Source organism: Somniosus microcephalus, chromosome 14, assembly GCF_052327205.1.
Source record: "Somniosus microcephalus isolate GS21.2 chromosome 14, FLI_Smic_1.0, whole genome shotgun sequence".
NCBI lineage: Eukaryota > Metazoa > Chordata > Chondrichthyes > Squaliformes > Somniosidae > Somniosus > Somniosus microcephalus.
Window position 1 is genome coordinate 33992446 of NC_141000.1, and position 15432 is coordinate 34007877.

General features: G+C 47.2%; 1 protein-coding gene across 3 annotated transcripts in view; it reads left to right on the forward strand.

Moving 5' to 3' along the window:
• rubcnl (rubicon like autophagy enhancer) overlaps positions 1 to 15432 on the forward strand; it is a 117266-nt gene that overhangs the window by 69626 nt on the left and 32208 nt on the right. For 2 of the 3 annotated variants that reach the window (XM_086006482.1, XM_086006480.1), the window contains exons 5-7: positions 325 to 422; positions 3158 to 3356; positions 7649 to 7780. In XM_086006482.1, the coding sequence (XP_085862608.1) occupies positions 325 to 422; positions 3158 to 3356; positions 7649 to 7780 (429 nt within the window). The remainder of the gene's footprint in view (positions 1 to 324; positions 423 to 3157; positions 3357 to 7648; positions 7781 to 15432) is intronic. The other variant, XM_086006481.1, reaches the window with a different exon arrangement.

Genomic DNA, 15432 nt, shown 5'->3' on the forward strand with positions numbered 1-15432 from the left:
AATTGTACCTACTTTGAGCTCTGCCCCAGGTTTTAAATCCCAACTATTGCAAGTGATGAAAAGAGGGTGAGTACCGAGGCCTTTCACACTCTGATCAGCATTTGGACATGGGCGACAGGGAAAACTGGTAGTTTGTGCATAGGGGCTATGAATTTACTAACTGTCAGCACCATGGGCCTTATAAACTGAATTATGTTGGGATGTCATATGGAATTGTGAATTGGTGCAATTTAGTTGCAATTAATTTTTTTTGGTGTACATTTTTTTAAAGTTTTCCCCACCCCCATTTTGCATTTTAATATAAAAATGTTATTGTCTTTTCAGGGAAAGCACAGTATTGCTTGAATAACAGACCAGAAAATATTGTATATACGAGTTATCTCTCCAATCCCAGTTTCAACGCAAGCAGAGCTCAGGAAAGGGTAAGACATTCCACAAAACTGTGGCTTCATTTAGTTCCACTTTCATAAGGTTTATCTTCCCTTTTTTAAATTAGCCACCGCCTTGTACCTTTCAAACCTTCCTCTTTGGTGAAATTGGGCCGGTTTTATCTGGGATTTCTGTGCCAGAATATACCACTCAAAGGTTCATACCCAACTGTTGTGTTGTGAAAGGAATACAAGTAATATGACCGTATATAAAATGTTTTTATTTGAAAACAGTAGAGTTCACAATTTATTGGTTTGTTAAATTGCAGGTTGTGGTACTAGTAGATGTGTAATATGTGAATTCTGCATTTCCGCAACACTGGAATCTGTGCTGAGTGTTCCTCATTTTATAAATGCTGATGAGGGATGGTGACCTGTGATGATTGTAGAAGAACACCGATGGGTTACCATTAACAAGTGATCTATGGGTACAGATACATCGATCTTTAAAGGTGGATAGAAAAAGTCAAATGCAAATGGGTTTTGCATAATCGGGGCATTCAATATAAAAGCAAACAAGTGATTTTTAATTTGAAGACATTGATTGTGCTAGTTTGAGTATTGCATGCAGTTCCAAACACCCCATTATAGGAAAGATATTAGTTAAGAAAAGGGGACATTGAAGATTCACTAGAATTATACTAGGTAGAAGAGGTTAAAGTTAGGAAAGGCTCAAACTAAAAAAGTGTTTTTTCACTGGAACAGAAGATTATAAGGGGTATCTAATAGAGGTTTTCAAAATTCTGAAAGTTTTGAAATGGTAAATCGGTAGCAAGTGGTTTAGATACAGGATTACCACTAAAGGAGCAAAGAGAGAAGTCAAATTATTTCAAAAAGGGTTACTAGAACATGGGAGGAAAAATGGCGATTGAAGCAGAAACTAAAGCACAGGATTGGTGAAAGACTGAACAAGCTAGAGTTTGTTCTTCTAGAAAAGAGAAGACTGAGAGGTGACCTGATAGAGGACTTTATCCCCATCAAACCCCTTCATAATTTTAATGTAGAAAAGATGTTTCCACTTGGAGTCCAGAACTAGGAGACATACAAGATAGTCACTAAGGAATTCAGTAGAAACTTTTTTACTCCGTGGTGAGAATGTGGAACTTGCTACCACATGGAGTAGTTGAGGCGACTAGCATAGATGCATTTAAGGGGAAGCTAGATAAGTACATGAGAGAGAAAGGAATAGAAGGATATGCTGACCGGGTGAGCTGAAGTAATACCTGAAGAGGCTCGTGTGGAGCATTAACACTGGCATAGACCTGTTGGGCCAGATGGCCTGTTTCTGGGATGTAAAATTCAATGGATTGTATTTGAAAGGGAATAGAAATGTGAAGAGAGAAGATGGCTCCAGTTGAAGAACTAGCACTTGCATGGGTGTAATGTTCAGGGGGTTCATTAGATTGTTGATGGTTTTGGGCAGTCTCTGGAAATGTTGATGTGGGAAATTGGAGTTTCTGCCATCTGAACCTGAGGCCCCTTCACCTGGGAAGGGGGGGGGTTGTACCAGCAGATTAAAGGCTTGCACATGATGAGTTTCCCCAGTTCCATGCACTACCCTTGTGCCACTTGCTCAGATTCCCGTAGGCACTTTTGTAGTGAGTGTTGAGTTGAATCACGTGAGATGTATTTTTTTCTTCTGCTAAAAATGACGGGCAAGCCTGCAGGACCCTGTCTTTTTTAGACCAGGCTGAGTAGGCAAGGGGCAGTGGGGTTGGTGGGAGGAATGGCAAGGCCAACATGGCTCTAGTAGTCCCCAGGATCTGTGTCCAAAAAAGCAGAGGTGGGGATGTGACTTGAATTGATCCAGGTTCTTGGCAGGGGAGAAGTTATACAGGGTGGCATAACATCTGCTCAGGGTGGGGCTTTCAACTTGCCCTTCTGTCTATTACTGATAGAGGTTGTGGGTGCAGCAGTTAAACACTTGACTTTTTTTAATAAGACTATAAATGACACATTGTTTAAGAGTTTGCTAAAATAGTAACTGAAGTGTTAATTTTTGTATATGAAAAAGGACACCATCTTTTTCATATATGAACTTGGGAAGCATCTCGGAACATATCAATCTATTGCATTCAGTGTCTGCAGACTGCTGGATTTTATTGTTTTGGTAATGCGGGGATAAACCTACCCTTGAACACTTTTTTATAGTTCAGTGTCCTGTAGTTTGATACTGGCTCCTCCTTCTGCTCTTCCAGGCTGATGTGGTGTGTCAATCCCAGTCACCATTGCCACATTTAAATGTGACCATTTGCTTCCTGCTTTTGTAGGAAAGCCCCCGAGTGCTGGTGCTGGTCTTCCTCTTGTGATGTGAGAACAGACCCCTCTTTCACATTTTAATGGGATAATTCAATCTTCTATCATCCCCTGACTTTTGCTGTAACAGTCACAAGTATCAGCAATTTCATATGGAGTCAAGTAAAGGGTAGAAAGGTGACTTGGGATTGGCTCTAAGTTTGGGCACATTGTTGGAGTGCAGCAAAGTAGCATTTCTAACCATGCTGCACCTGGTCATTTGAGTAGTTCATGCTGACACTGGGTCCCTGAAATGAAAAATTCTCCATTCCCCCCCAGCACTAGCTTTCCAGTTACTGTAGCATTTGGTTTTTGAGAGAGAGGGGGGGGGGGGTGGTTGGTGGGGGGAGCGAGTATGAAGGGCTCACCTGATTACATTTATCATTTAGGCTTGGCCTCTCAACTTCAATAAAGAAGTCACTTTCTGTTTACAGGAGAACACACACCTTGTTGTTGCAGATATGGTAATTGCTGCATTAGAGAATGTGAAATGCAGCATTGTGTATGAACAAGCAGAGCTAGGAGAAGATTGTAGCCTAACCATTATCCAGACCCCAGCAGATGATCTGAGCACTTGTATTAAGAAGGAGGCACATTCTGATTCCGTGAACTCTGTGGACAGTGGTTATGAATGTAAGTATCGAGCTGCCTTGTGGTCATTGCTTCGTGAACTTCATTAGAATAAAAACGGTTGGCTCTTGTTAAGCTCTGTCTAAGATTTCTACAAATTTGCCGCTTTTGTTTCTACAATATAAGTGTCACACAAATTTATAAGGCATAGGATAAAGAAACCAAACACAACTTGGTTGTAGAGTGCAATGACCAAGTCAGAGCAAAATCAACTAATCTTGGGAGCCCTGACTGGTGCATTTCAAATCATAGCACCTCCCTTGCAGAATAGGTTTTGGGACCTCTGGTAGAGCAAATTAAGCAAACATTTGAAGGTCTCTTGTACCTATAGAAGTGGGTTCTTTTTCTGTAAGGTGGTGAATACTATGAATTTATTTAGCCATCTTTTGCTGGACAATCTCTCAGCAAAAGCTATGATCTGTTTATAAAGTGTCAAGTCCCAGCTCTTGGCCTATCTTGATTAGTTTCCAGTTTGAAAGTTATCGAGTGGTCCTCTGCTGCACCCTTCTCACATGACTGGTGACATTGAGGAGAACTAAACTGGACATGGTGACCGAGTCCTGACTATGGTCTTGTACAAGGCTCGCTCTTTTTTTTAACCATTTTTCTCTCTCCCTGCGCACCCACACCCCCTCCATGAACTAGCTTATTATCCATTCCCAGGGTTTATTCTGAATCCCCACAGCATTGAGTTTAATTAATATCCTTTAATGTGTAACTTTGTCAGAAGCCTTTTGGGACTTACTACAGTCCACTTGGGTTGTCACTCCTGCATGGTCACTCTTTTTTGAGGGTTTTATTTTCCTTCCACTGAAGTGGTGTTGAACAGCCTCTCAATCTATTTCCTTTAGGTGTTCCCTCACTTATTGAATTTAGCCCTTTAAAATTATGTACCTGGATCCTGGTCTTAAATATTTCTGGCTCCCAGATCATGTTAAACTATCCCCAGGGTTGCTACAACTTGTGTTTCTTCTTTCATTTATGAAAGACCAGATGAAGATGAGCATTGCTTCTTGTGGCTTCCTTGAATTACTTGATCAAGATGCTATCATGCATTACATCAACCAACTCCAACTAATCATCTTGGGTATTCCCAGTTTATATTGGGTTGCTGTGAAGTCTTTCCCTCCCCCCACCCCCCCCCCCCCTTTTTATCATTGATAAAAATATTCACTTTCCTATGTGATCTACAGCTCCCTTTCCCCCACCCTTGTGATAGCTTTGACTTTTTTTAGTATTTTGTCTACTCTGAATAGTTCATATTGTAGCTTACTACCTCCCACTGGATCAACTTTTTCTAAACTCCCAGTGTTCCCTGATCTACAGGGCTCCACTAACTAACTTGTTGTCTACACTTTATCTAAACACACTATACTCCTGAATGTTTTATTATTTTCCATCCCCATGGTTAACCATGCTCCTGAGATTCCCTCATGTCGCAACAGGTGCCAGAAGGACACAGGATGTTACCTGGGCTGGAGTGCTTCAGCTATGAAGAGAGGCTGGACAGGCTGGGGTTGTTTTCCTTAGAGCAGAGAAGGCTGAGGGGGGACCTGATTGAGGGTAAAAAATTATGAGGGGCATAGATAGGGTAGATCGAAAGGAACTTTTCCCTTAGTAGAGGGGTCAATAACCAGGGGGCATAGTTTCAAGGTGAGGGGATTTGAGGAAAAACTTTTTCACCCAGAGGGTGGTTGGAATCTGGCACTCACTGCCTGAAAGGGTGGTAGAGGCAGGAACCCTCACAACGTTCAAGAAGCATTTAGATGAGCACTTTAAACGCCACAGCATACAAGGCTACGGACCAAGTGCTGGAAAATGGGATTAGAATAGACAGGGCTTGATGGTCGGCGTGGACATGATGGGCCGAAGGGCCTCTTTTTCTGTGCCGTATAACTATATGACTCTGACAAATAACCTCCCAGAGATGTTGGGGAACATAGGGACTAATGAGGGGGAGGAACTGAAAGAAATCAGTATTTGTAGGGAAATGGTGTTGGGGAAGTTGACGGGATTGAAGGCTGATAAATCCCCAGGGCCTGATAATCTACATCCTAGGGTACTTAAGGAAGTGGCCCTGGAGATAGTAGATGCATTGCTGGTCATCTTCCAGAACTCGATAGACTCTGGAACAGTACCCATGGATTGGAGGGTAGCTAATGTTACCCCACTATTCAAAAAAGGTGGTAGAGAAAAAGCGGGGAATTATAGACCAGTAAGCCTGACATCGGTAGTGGGGAAAATGCTAGAGTCTATTATAAAAGATGTAATAGCAGAGCACTTGGAAAGCAGTGACCGGATCGGACAAAGTCAACATGCATTTACAAAAGGTAAATCGTGCTTGACTAATCTACTGGAATTTTTTGAGGATGTAACTGGTAAAATAGATAAGGGAGAACCAGTGGATGTGGTGTATTTGGACTTTCAGAAGGCTTTCGATAAGGTCCCGCATAAGAGATTAGCATGCAAAATTAAGGCACATGGGATTGGGGGTAAGGTATTGACTTGGATAGAGAACTGGTTGACAGATAGAAAGCAGAGTTGGAATACACGGGTCGTTTTCCAAGTGGCAGGCAGTGACTAGTGGGGTACTGCAAGGATCAGTCCTAGGACCCCAGCTGTTCACAATATATATTAATGATCTGGACGAGGGAATTGGATGTAGTATCTCCAAATTTGCAGATGAGACAAAGCTGGGTGGGAGGGTATGCTGTGAGGAGGATGTTGTGAAACTCCAGTATGATTTGGACAGGTTGGGTGATTGGGCAGAAACATGGCAAATGCACTATAATGTGGATAAATGTGAGGTTATCCACTTTGGTGGCAAAAACAGGAAGGCAGATTATTATTTGAATGGCAATAGATTGGGAGAAGGGGAAGTGCAAAGAGACCTGGGTGTTCTTGTGCACCAGTCGCTGAAGGTAAGTGTGCAGGTGCAGCAGGCGGTTAAGAAGGCAAATGGTATGTTGGTCTTCGTAGCAAGAGGGTTCGAGTACAGGAACAAGGATGTCTTGCTGCAGTTGTACAGGGCCTTGGTGAGACCGCACCTTGAGTATTGTGTGCAGTTTTGGTCGCCTTATCTGAGGAAGGATGTTCTTGCCATGGAAGGATTGCAGCAAAGATTCACCAGGCTAATACCTGGGATGGCAGGGATGATGTACGAGGAGAGATTGGGTCAATTGGGCTTGTACTCACTGCAGTTTAGAAGATTGAGAGGGGATCTCATCGAAATCTATAAAATTCTGTCAGGCCTGGACAGACTAGATGCAGGAAGGATGTTCCTGATGGCCGGGGAGTCTAGAACTAGGGGTCACAGTCTAAGGATAAGGGGTAAGCCATTTAGGACTGAGATGAGGAGGAATTTCTTCACCGAGAGTGGTGAACCTGTGGAATTCTCTACCACAGAAGGCAGTGGAGGCCAGTTCATTAAATATATTCAAGAAAGAGTTGGATATATTTCTTGAGGCTAAAGGGATCAAGGGATATGGGGAGAAGGCAGGAACAGGGTACTGAATTTGGATGATCAGCCATGATCTCATTGAATGGTGGAGCAGGCTCGAGGGGCCGAATGGCCTACTCCTGCTCCTATCTTCTATGTATGTCGCAACAGGTGCCAGGTCTGGCATCTTATTTCTAATGCTTCTAGCACTCACTAAGTTTGCCTCATCTGCCTATTCCTTGTCTCTAGCTATTTGTGTCTATACCGACATGTTAACTGCATTCTCCCCATCTCCCTGTCTTGTCTGCGATCCTGTTTCCTCCTTGCCCTTTTTTTTTGGTTTTCCCCTTTTTTTTTCTCTTTCCCCCACCGCCCCTTTCCCACCACCTGTATAGTTGAAATGATTGTCTGTCTTTTTTTGATGTTCCTCACCAGTCTTTTTATCCCTACTTGGTCTCTCTCTCTGAAAAGTCAATCAGAATATTACTTTTTAAATAAACTGAGTAGGATATGCCTTCAAACTAGTAAAGGGCAACTTTAGGACTGATATCAAGAAGATCTTCATGCAGTGAGTGATCAATTCCTGGAATGGACTTCAGGCAGAGTGGTGAAGTTGAAAACCATGGGTACATTAAGAAAAATAATTAATACTGCAATGGGAGATTTGTATGGATGAATTAAGATTAGCTGAAAGGGTATTACAGATTGAAAACGACCAATCAGTTTCTGTAAATTCTCCAACCTTCCTGACAGCAGAACATTGGTGAGCGCTTGTTCCTGAAGTAAAATAATCTTGTAAACTTGGAAATGGTATGTTATTGGTTGGGTTCTATTGCCTGTGTTTTCTATTTCACAGGTGGTTCTGTTACCCAGTTGGATGATTCTTCTGATGCTGGCTCCAAGTCCCTGTGTGAAGACAAACAAAATGGTGATAATGCTGCTGTTGGTGCTGCTGACGATGATGATTATGATGATTTTGTGATAATAGGTACAGGTGTCAGAATAGAACTAGGCTATAAATCCTTTACCTCAATTAGCAAAATGGGGAAAGAGGGATAGTTACCAAATTATTTTGTGGGAGTGGGCATGAAGAGCTGCATTCACATTATCTTAGCATCCTGTTTTAGAAGTGACTTGTGTGAGCTGCACTTTCAACTACTCTGTTTCACCGTGGAGCTGGTCTCTGGAAGCAGTTTGGACTTTTTTAATATAAAAACACACGTAGAACAAATAGATGGGACCAGCTTTGCATGCCTACAGCATAAAAGCGTTTACACTATAAACGTGTAGCTAACTGCAGACTTGTGGGTCTCCCATCGGCTACACTGCATAATGTGAACCAGGCCAGGATTCTGAAACTAACCATATTGGATCTACAATGCTTTAGGTCTGGACTCTGGTACTGATTATTCTATGGAAGGATACCCGAGCCTGCAGTTAGCTGACCACTAGTGTAAAAGTGGCTTAAACATGACCTTGCCAGTCAGCCACCTTTTATTTGTCCATAACTGTTGAGTAATAGCAATTTGCCAGCATCGTCTAAAGATCTGTTTTGACAAATTTGTCTGCACTAGATTTATCTTTTTGTGATCTCTGGAATGTTTGTGATGCAAGTACAGGTAGACTATCCTTTATCCGAACTTCCGAAAACCTCTAAAAACCTAAAGTTTTTTCGTTCAGCGTAAGTCGTGCGCACGACATGACCAGAGTGGCGCACGACTTACGCTGAGCCGGGCAGAGGGTCACAGAGTTCCCTCCTGGGTAGGAGATTGCAGGCCGAGCCGGGCAGTGTGAAGAAGATACCGGGAGAGTGAACCCAACAGTACAGTGGCCCGTCCGATATTCTTTTCTCCCTGATGCGCTATCAATTCTAATAAAAGGCTGAGCAGAGTTCAGAACGACAGGCTTTTATTAACTACTGAATTGCACTTCAGACAGATCAGGACTATGCCTCTAGTGGACGACCGAATGCCAGGAGCTGCCATGCGGCCGCTCTTATACTCGGTAGCCCAGGGGCGGAGTCAGCTGAGGCATAGTCAGGCACAACAGTGAAACAAGAGTGAACGACAACAACAACAACAGTGAACACAGTGAACTACAGTGGTTTACCACATTCACCCCTCGTTTAAAATTAAGTCCGGCGGGGTGAAGTGTATCAAAAGTTCGAGTAGGCGAGTCTGTCGGGCGGCCTCGTTTGCCGTCGAGATCTTCGTGGCGACGGTTGCGATGGTACAGCTTCCCACGACGCGTCTTGAGCGGGGTCCAGCACCGGCGTATCGTCCCCTTTGGTGTTGAGTGGGCTCCGGCTGGTCTTGGGGGCGCGGCATGCCGTCTACTGAGGTGGAATGGACAGGGGTGAGAATTGGGTCTACTGAATTTTGGGCCGTGTCGGAGGGGGTCGTGGTGGGGGGCAATGGTGGCGGGTCAGTGGACCCCGAGGGTGCCAGATCTCTAATGGAGACTGTATCCTCCCGCCCGTCCGGGTATGCCACGTAGGCGTACTGGGGGTTGGCATGGAGGAGGTGAACCTTCTCTACCAGGGGAGCCGTTTTGTGGGACCTTACATGCTTCCTCAGCAGGACGGGCCCTGGGGACGTCAGCCAGTGTGGTAGTGAGTTACCAGATGTGGACCTCCGGGGGAAAAACAAACATTCGCTCATGGGGGGGTTGCGTTGGTGGCTGTACACAGCAGTGACCGGATGGAGTGGAGCGCATCGGGTAGGACATCCTGCCAACGGGAGGTCGGAAGGCCCCTAGATTTTAAGGCTAGGAGGGCCGCCTTCCAGACCGTCGCGTTCTCTCTTTCAACCTGTCCGTTCCCCCGGGGGTTGTAGCTGGTGGTCCGGCTTGAGGCAATACCTCTCATGAGCAGGTACTGACGGAGTTCGTCGCTCATGAAGGACGAGCCCCGGTCGCTATGAATATAGCTGGGAAAACCGAACAGAGCAAAGAGGTTGTGCAGGCATTTAATGACCGCAGCGGTGGTCATGTCCGGGCAGGGGATGGCAAAAGGGAAACGGGAGTACTCATCAACTATGTTGAGGAAGTACACATTGCGGTCAGAGGAGGGGAGGGGCCCTTTAAAGTCGATACTCAGGCGCTCAAAAGGGCGGGTGGCCTTGATCAGGTTTGCTCTGTCAGGCCTATAGAAGCGCGGCTTGCACTCTGCACAGACTGGGCAGCTCCTGGTCATGGTCCTGACCTCCTCGATGGAGTAAGGCAGGTTGCGGCCCTTAATGAAATGGAAGAACCTGGTGACCCCCGGGTGGCAGAGATCATTGTGGAGGCCCCGTAGTCTATCGATCTGCGCGGTGGCGCATGTGCCTCGCGATAGAGCGTCTGAGGGTTCGTTGAGTTTCCCTGGCCGGTACAAGATGTTGTAATTGTAGGTGGAAAGTTCGATTCTCCACATCAAAATCTTGTCATTTTTGATTTTACCCCTCTGCTTGTTGTTGAACATGAAAGCAACTGAACGCTGGTCAGTAAGCAGGGTAAATCGTTTTCCAGCCAGGTAGTGCCGCCAGTGGCGCACCGCCTCCACAATGGCCTGGGCCTCTTTTTCCACAGAGGAGTGTCTGAGTTCGGAGCCCTGGAGGGTTCGTGAAAAGAAGGCCACGGGTCTTCCCGCCTGGTTAAGGGTAGCGGCCAGGGCAAAGTCGGATGCATCGCTCTCCACCTGGAAGGGGATGGACTCGTCTACCGAGTGCATGGTGGCCTTGGCAATGTCATCTTTTATACGGTGAAAGGCTAAGCGGGCCTCCGCCGTCAGGGGGAAGGAAGTGGACTTGATAAGTGGACGGGCTTTGTCCGCATAATGAGGGACCCACTGGGCGTAATAGGAAAAGAAGCCCAGGCACCTTTTGAGGGCCTTGAGACAGTGGGGCAGGGGAAGTTCCATCAACGGGCGCATCCGGTCAGGGTCAGGACTGATGACTCCGTGTTTCACCACGCAACCAAGGATAGCGAGGCGGGCTGTGCGGAATATGCACTTTTCCTTGTTGTACGTGAGGTTTAGGAGTTGGGCCGTGCGGAGGAACTTATCAAGATTGGCGTCATGGTCCTGCAGGTCATGGCCGCAGATGGTCACGTTGTCCAGGTAGGGAAACGTGGCCTGTAACGCATTCTCGTCGACCATCCGGTCCATCTCCCTCTGGAAGACGGAGACACCGTTGGTGACGCCAAAAGGAACCCTGAGGAAGTGAAAAAGGCGGCCGTTTGCCTCGAAAGCTGTGCACTGGCGGTCCTCAGGGCGGATAGGGATTTGGTGGTATGCTGCCTCGAGGTCAATGGTCGAGAAAACGCGGTATTGCGCTATCTTATTAACCATGTCGGCTATGCGGGGGAGGGGGTATGCGTCCAACTGGGTGTACTTGTTGATAGTCTGGCTGTAGTCGATGACTCGGCGCTGCTTGTTGCCAGTCTTAACGACTACCACCTGGGCTCACCAGGGGCTGGTACTATCCTCAATAATCCCCTCTTTCAGGAGCCGCGTCACCTCAGATCTTATGAAGGATCTGTCCCCGGTGCTGTATCGCCTGCTCTTTGTGGCGATAGGCTTGCAGTCGCGGGTGAGGTTGGCGAACGGGGGGGGGGGGGGGGTGTGATTTTGAGGGTGGAGAGACTACAGGTGGGGCGCGGCGGGCAATTTAAAAACTGCTGGTTGCAGACAGTGAGCGGGGGAAGAGGTCCACCGTATGTCAAGGTGACACTCTTAAAGTGACAATGAAAGTCCAACCCCAGTAGAACGGCAGCGCAGAGATGTGGCAGGACGAATAGCTTTACATTGTTATATACGGAGCCCTTCACCGAGAGGGTCACTACGCAGTAGCCGCCGACGTCTGCTGAGTGGGATTTCGAGGCCATGGCGATCCGATGGCGCATTGGCCGGACCGAGAGGGAATAGCGCCGTACTGTATCAGGGTGTATGAAGCTCTCCGTGCTCCCGGAATCAAAAAGGCAAGTTGTGGCGCGGCCATTTACCTGGATGTCCATCGTGGACCTGGCTAGCTGATGGGGTCTGGATTGATCCAGCGTGATGGAGGCCGCTGTGGAGTCGGTAGCGTCACTGTAGAACCCCGGTGAGGCGGCGGTGGGTGAGTCGGGGGCCCGTTGGCAGAATGGCGGACAAGATGGCGGCGTCGGGGAGGAAGGACAAAATGGCGGCGCCCATGACGATCCCGATCCCCACGAGGCTGGAGGGAGGCAAGATGGCCGCTCCCACGAATCGCACGTGGCGCTGCTGGAGGTAGGGGTCTTCTGACTTCTGCAGACGCCAGCGTAGTGTCCCTTCTTACCGCAGGCAGAGCAGACCGCGTTTTTCGCAGGGCAGCGCGCCCTGGGGTGTTTGGTTTGGCCACAGAAATAACATTTCTGGCTCGGGCGGGACATCGCTGCAGCAGTTGAGGCCAGGGCCCGTGGCGGCGCCGCGTCCCAAGGTGGCGGCAGCTGCGGCATCCATGAGGCGGCCGTGCGGTCCGGGGAGTAGGCCTCCATGTTCCGGTGGGCTACGTCCAACGAGAGGGTGAGTGAAATCGCCTTCTTCAGGTCGAGCTCGCTACTTTCCAGCAGTCGCTGCCGTGTGTGAGTGGACCTGAGGCCCGCCACGAGGGCGTCCCGGATGAGCTCCTCCGTATGTTCCGTGGCTGTTGCTTGCTTGCATTCGCAGGCTCGGCCGAGTTCCTTCAGCGCCCGTATGTATGCTTCTGTGGGTTCCCCGGGCTGTTGTTTGCGAGACCCCAGGAGATGTCTTGCGTAAACATAGTTGACCAGGCGTGCGTATTGCTCCTTCAAGATGTCGATAGCCCCCTGGTAGCTCGTAGCGTCCCGGATAAGGGCAAAAGCTCGGTGGTTTACTTTAGAGTTCAGCACCCTGAGCTTGTCGGCATCGGCGGCGACGGTCTCGCCGGATGCAGTCAGAAAGGACTCAAAACAGTGCAGCCAATGCGAGAACTTAGCAGTCGAGTCCGGTTCTTGCGGGTCGAGTTCCAGGCACTTGATCTTAAGAATCTGCAGCATCGTTTTTTTTTTTTTTTTTTCCAGTAGTTAATAAAATTGATGCGCTATCAATTCTAATAAAAGGCTGAGCAGAGTTCAGAACGACAGGCTTTTATTAACTACTGAATTGCACTTCAGACAGATCAGGACTATGCCTCTAGTGGACGACCGAATGCCAGGAGCTGCCATGCGGCCGCTCTTATACTCGGTAGCCCAGGGGCGGAGTCAGCTGAGGCATAGTCAGGCACAACAGTGAAACAAGAGTGAACGACAACAACAACAACAGTGAACACAGTGAACTACAATGGTTTACCACACTCCCCTCCCCAACCCGTCCGATATTCTTTTCTCTCCCACCCGACCCGAACCGCGGCCCGTCTGATATTCTTTTCTCCCTGACCCCCGAACCCGCCGACCCCGACCCCCGACAAATTTCCCAGTCTTATAAAATACCTTCTGAAAACCGAAACTCAGCTGGTCCCAAGGCTTTCGGATAAGGGATAGTGTACCTATAGTATTCTACAAGGCCTGTACTGTGGCTGGGACAGGATGCCAGGCTGTAACAGCTGACTTGTGTTCCTAGGGGAGTTTATTGTGGGAGATCACTCACTTTGGTTATCAGACCTGATAGTGGCATCAGAAATCAATAAAGAGTAAATCAGTCGATTGGATTTCAATAAACTTGGTTCCCAGTAAAATGCCTCTTGCTTTCAATTCACATTTGTGCTACAAACTAATTTTCAAGACCCACTAAGTCAATTTGTGTTTTAGCAGGACGGTCCATATTTTAGAATGTGGTGGTGGTGGTTTTAAATATTTAAGCACGACAGTCTCCATGTAAGCTTTTGTTGAACATTTTATCCTTCCATTTTGAGAGGGAGAGTGTTGAATCCGTGATTCTTAAAGTATGATGTTTTCCAATAACTACACGGAGGCTGTAACTTAACAATCAACAGGTGTTTACTGGAGGAGGGTAGTCTAAAGACTGACAGTACAGAGGCATGCTCAAGGCTTATATACAGGTGTGGTCACTGCCGGTACTACAGTATACAGGAGCTGTAAAAGTAGTTCTCTCTTAAAGGTACATACACTACAATTCCTCCCCTTTTTAGATTAGCAGTACCCATAATGTTCAAATAACAATTAACACTTTAATATGCACATTAAACTGAAATAGTCCATTTATAGGTTCAGTCTTTGGGGTGGCTTCCTGATCCTTTCTGAATAGCGCCTTTCCTGAGGTTCTTGTTGGTGCGGAGGCGATTCTGGCCCCTTTTTCGTCGGTTATTTCATTAGTTTCCACTGCTACTGTTTCTGAGGTAGATGCTACCGGTATGTCGGGTTCATCCCCAGGGACGCGAGACATGGGGTTGACTTGTTCCTGTGATGCTAAGATTTGGTCGACGTGGCGTCTCTCAATGTTCTCCCCGACATCCACTGTGTACATTAATGGCCCCTGCCGTGTGCATATTGTTCCGGGTTGCCATTTCTCTGTTCGGTAGTCACGGGCCAAGACTGGTTGTCCTACATTGAAGCTCCTTGTCGGCTTCTCATTGTGCTGGAATTGTTTATCCTCAGCATTTCTTCGCACATTTGGTCTGAGCAAATCCAGATGAGATCTCAACCTTCGGTTAAAGAACATCATGGCCGGGGTCTGGTTGGTAACTGCATGTGTCGCATTTCTGTAGGCTAACAGGAAATTGTCCACCTTATGCTGTAGTGGAATTTCATCATCGCACATGGCCTTTATCGCCTTTTTAAAGGTTTGTACGAACCTCTCAGCCAATCCATTTGTGGCTGGATGATAGGGGCGGATGTGTAATGCCTTACCCCATTCCTTCTCATAAATTTCCGAAACTCTTCGGACACAAACTGTGGTCCATTATCAGAGCAAATCTGCTCTGGCAAGCCGTTCCTGGCAAATATGGCCCGTAGGACTGCAATCGTTTTCTCTGTAGTGGTTGAGGACATTTTTATCACCTCAGGCCATTTCGAGTGAGCATCCACTGCTATTAAGAACATTGAGTCCATGAATGGACCAGCAAAATCAATATGCACCCGTTGCCATGGAGAGGAGGGCCACTCCCATGGGTGTAGAGGGGCATGTGGTGGTGCATTTTGGACCTTCTGGCATTCTGAGCAGCTCTTGGTTAGGTCCTCGATTTGTTGATCGATCCCCGGCCACCACACAAGCCCTAGCAAGGCTTTTCATTTTCACTCCTCCCAGATGACCTTCGTGAAGCTCATTTAGCACTCTCTCCCTTAACTTGGGTGGAATTACCACTCGGGATCCACACATCACTGTCCCCTGGCATACTGACAGCTGTTCTCTTCTGGATGAGAATGCTGGCAACAGTGAGTCGCCATGTGTTGGCCATCCCCTCACCGTCAAATCATATACCCGAGATGGTGTCGGATCATTGCGGGTCTCCTTCTCTATATCCGCGTTAGTTACTGTCAATCGTTCAATTATTGATGAATAAAATATCTCGATAGGGTCCACTGCTGGTGCTTCCTCCACAGTAGGCAGTGGCAGGCGCGATAGCCCATCAGCGTTTCCATGCTGTTTCGTGCCTTTATATTCTATTTCATATTGGTTCGCCCCTAGAAAAAGGGACCATCTTTGTAACCGTTGTGCAGTCATCA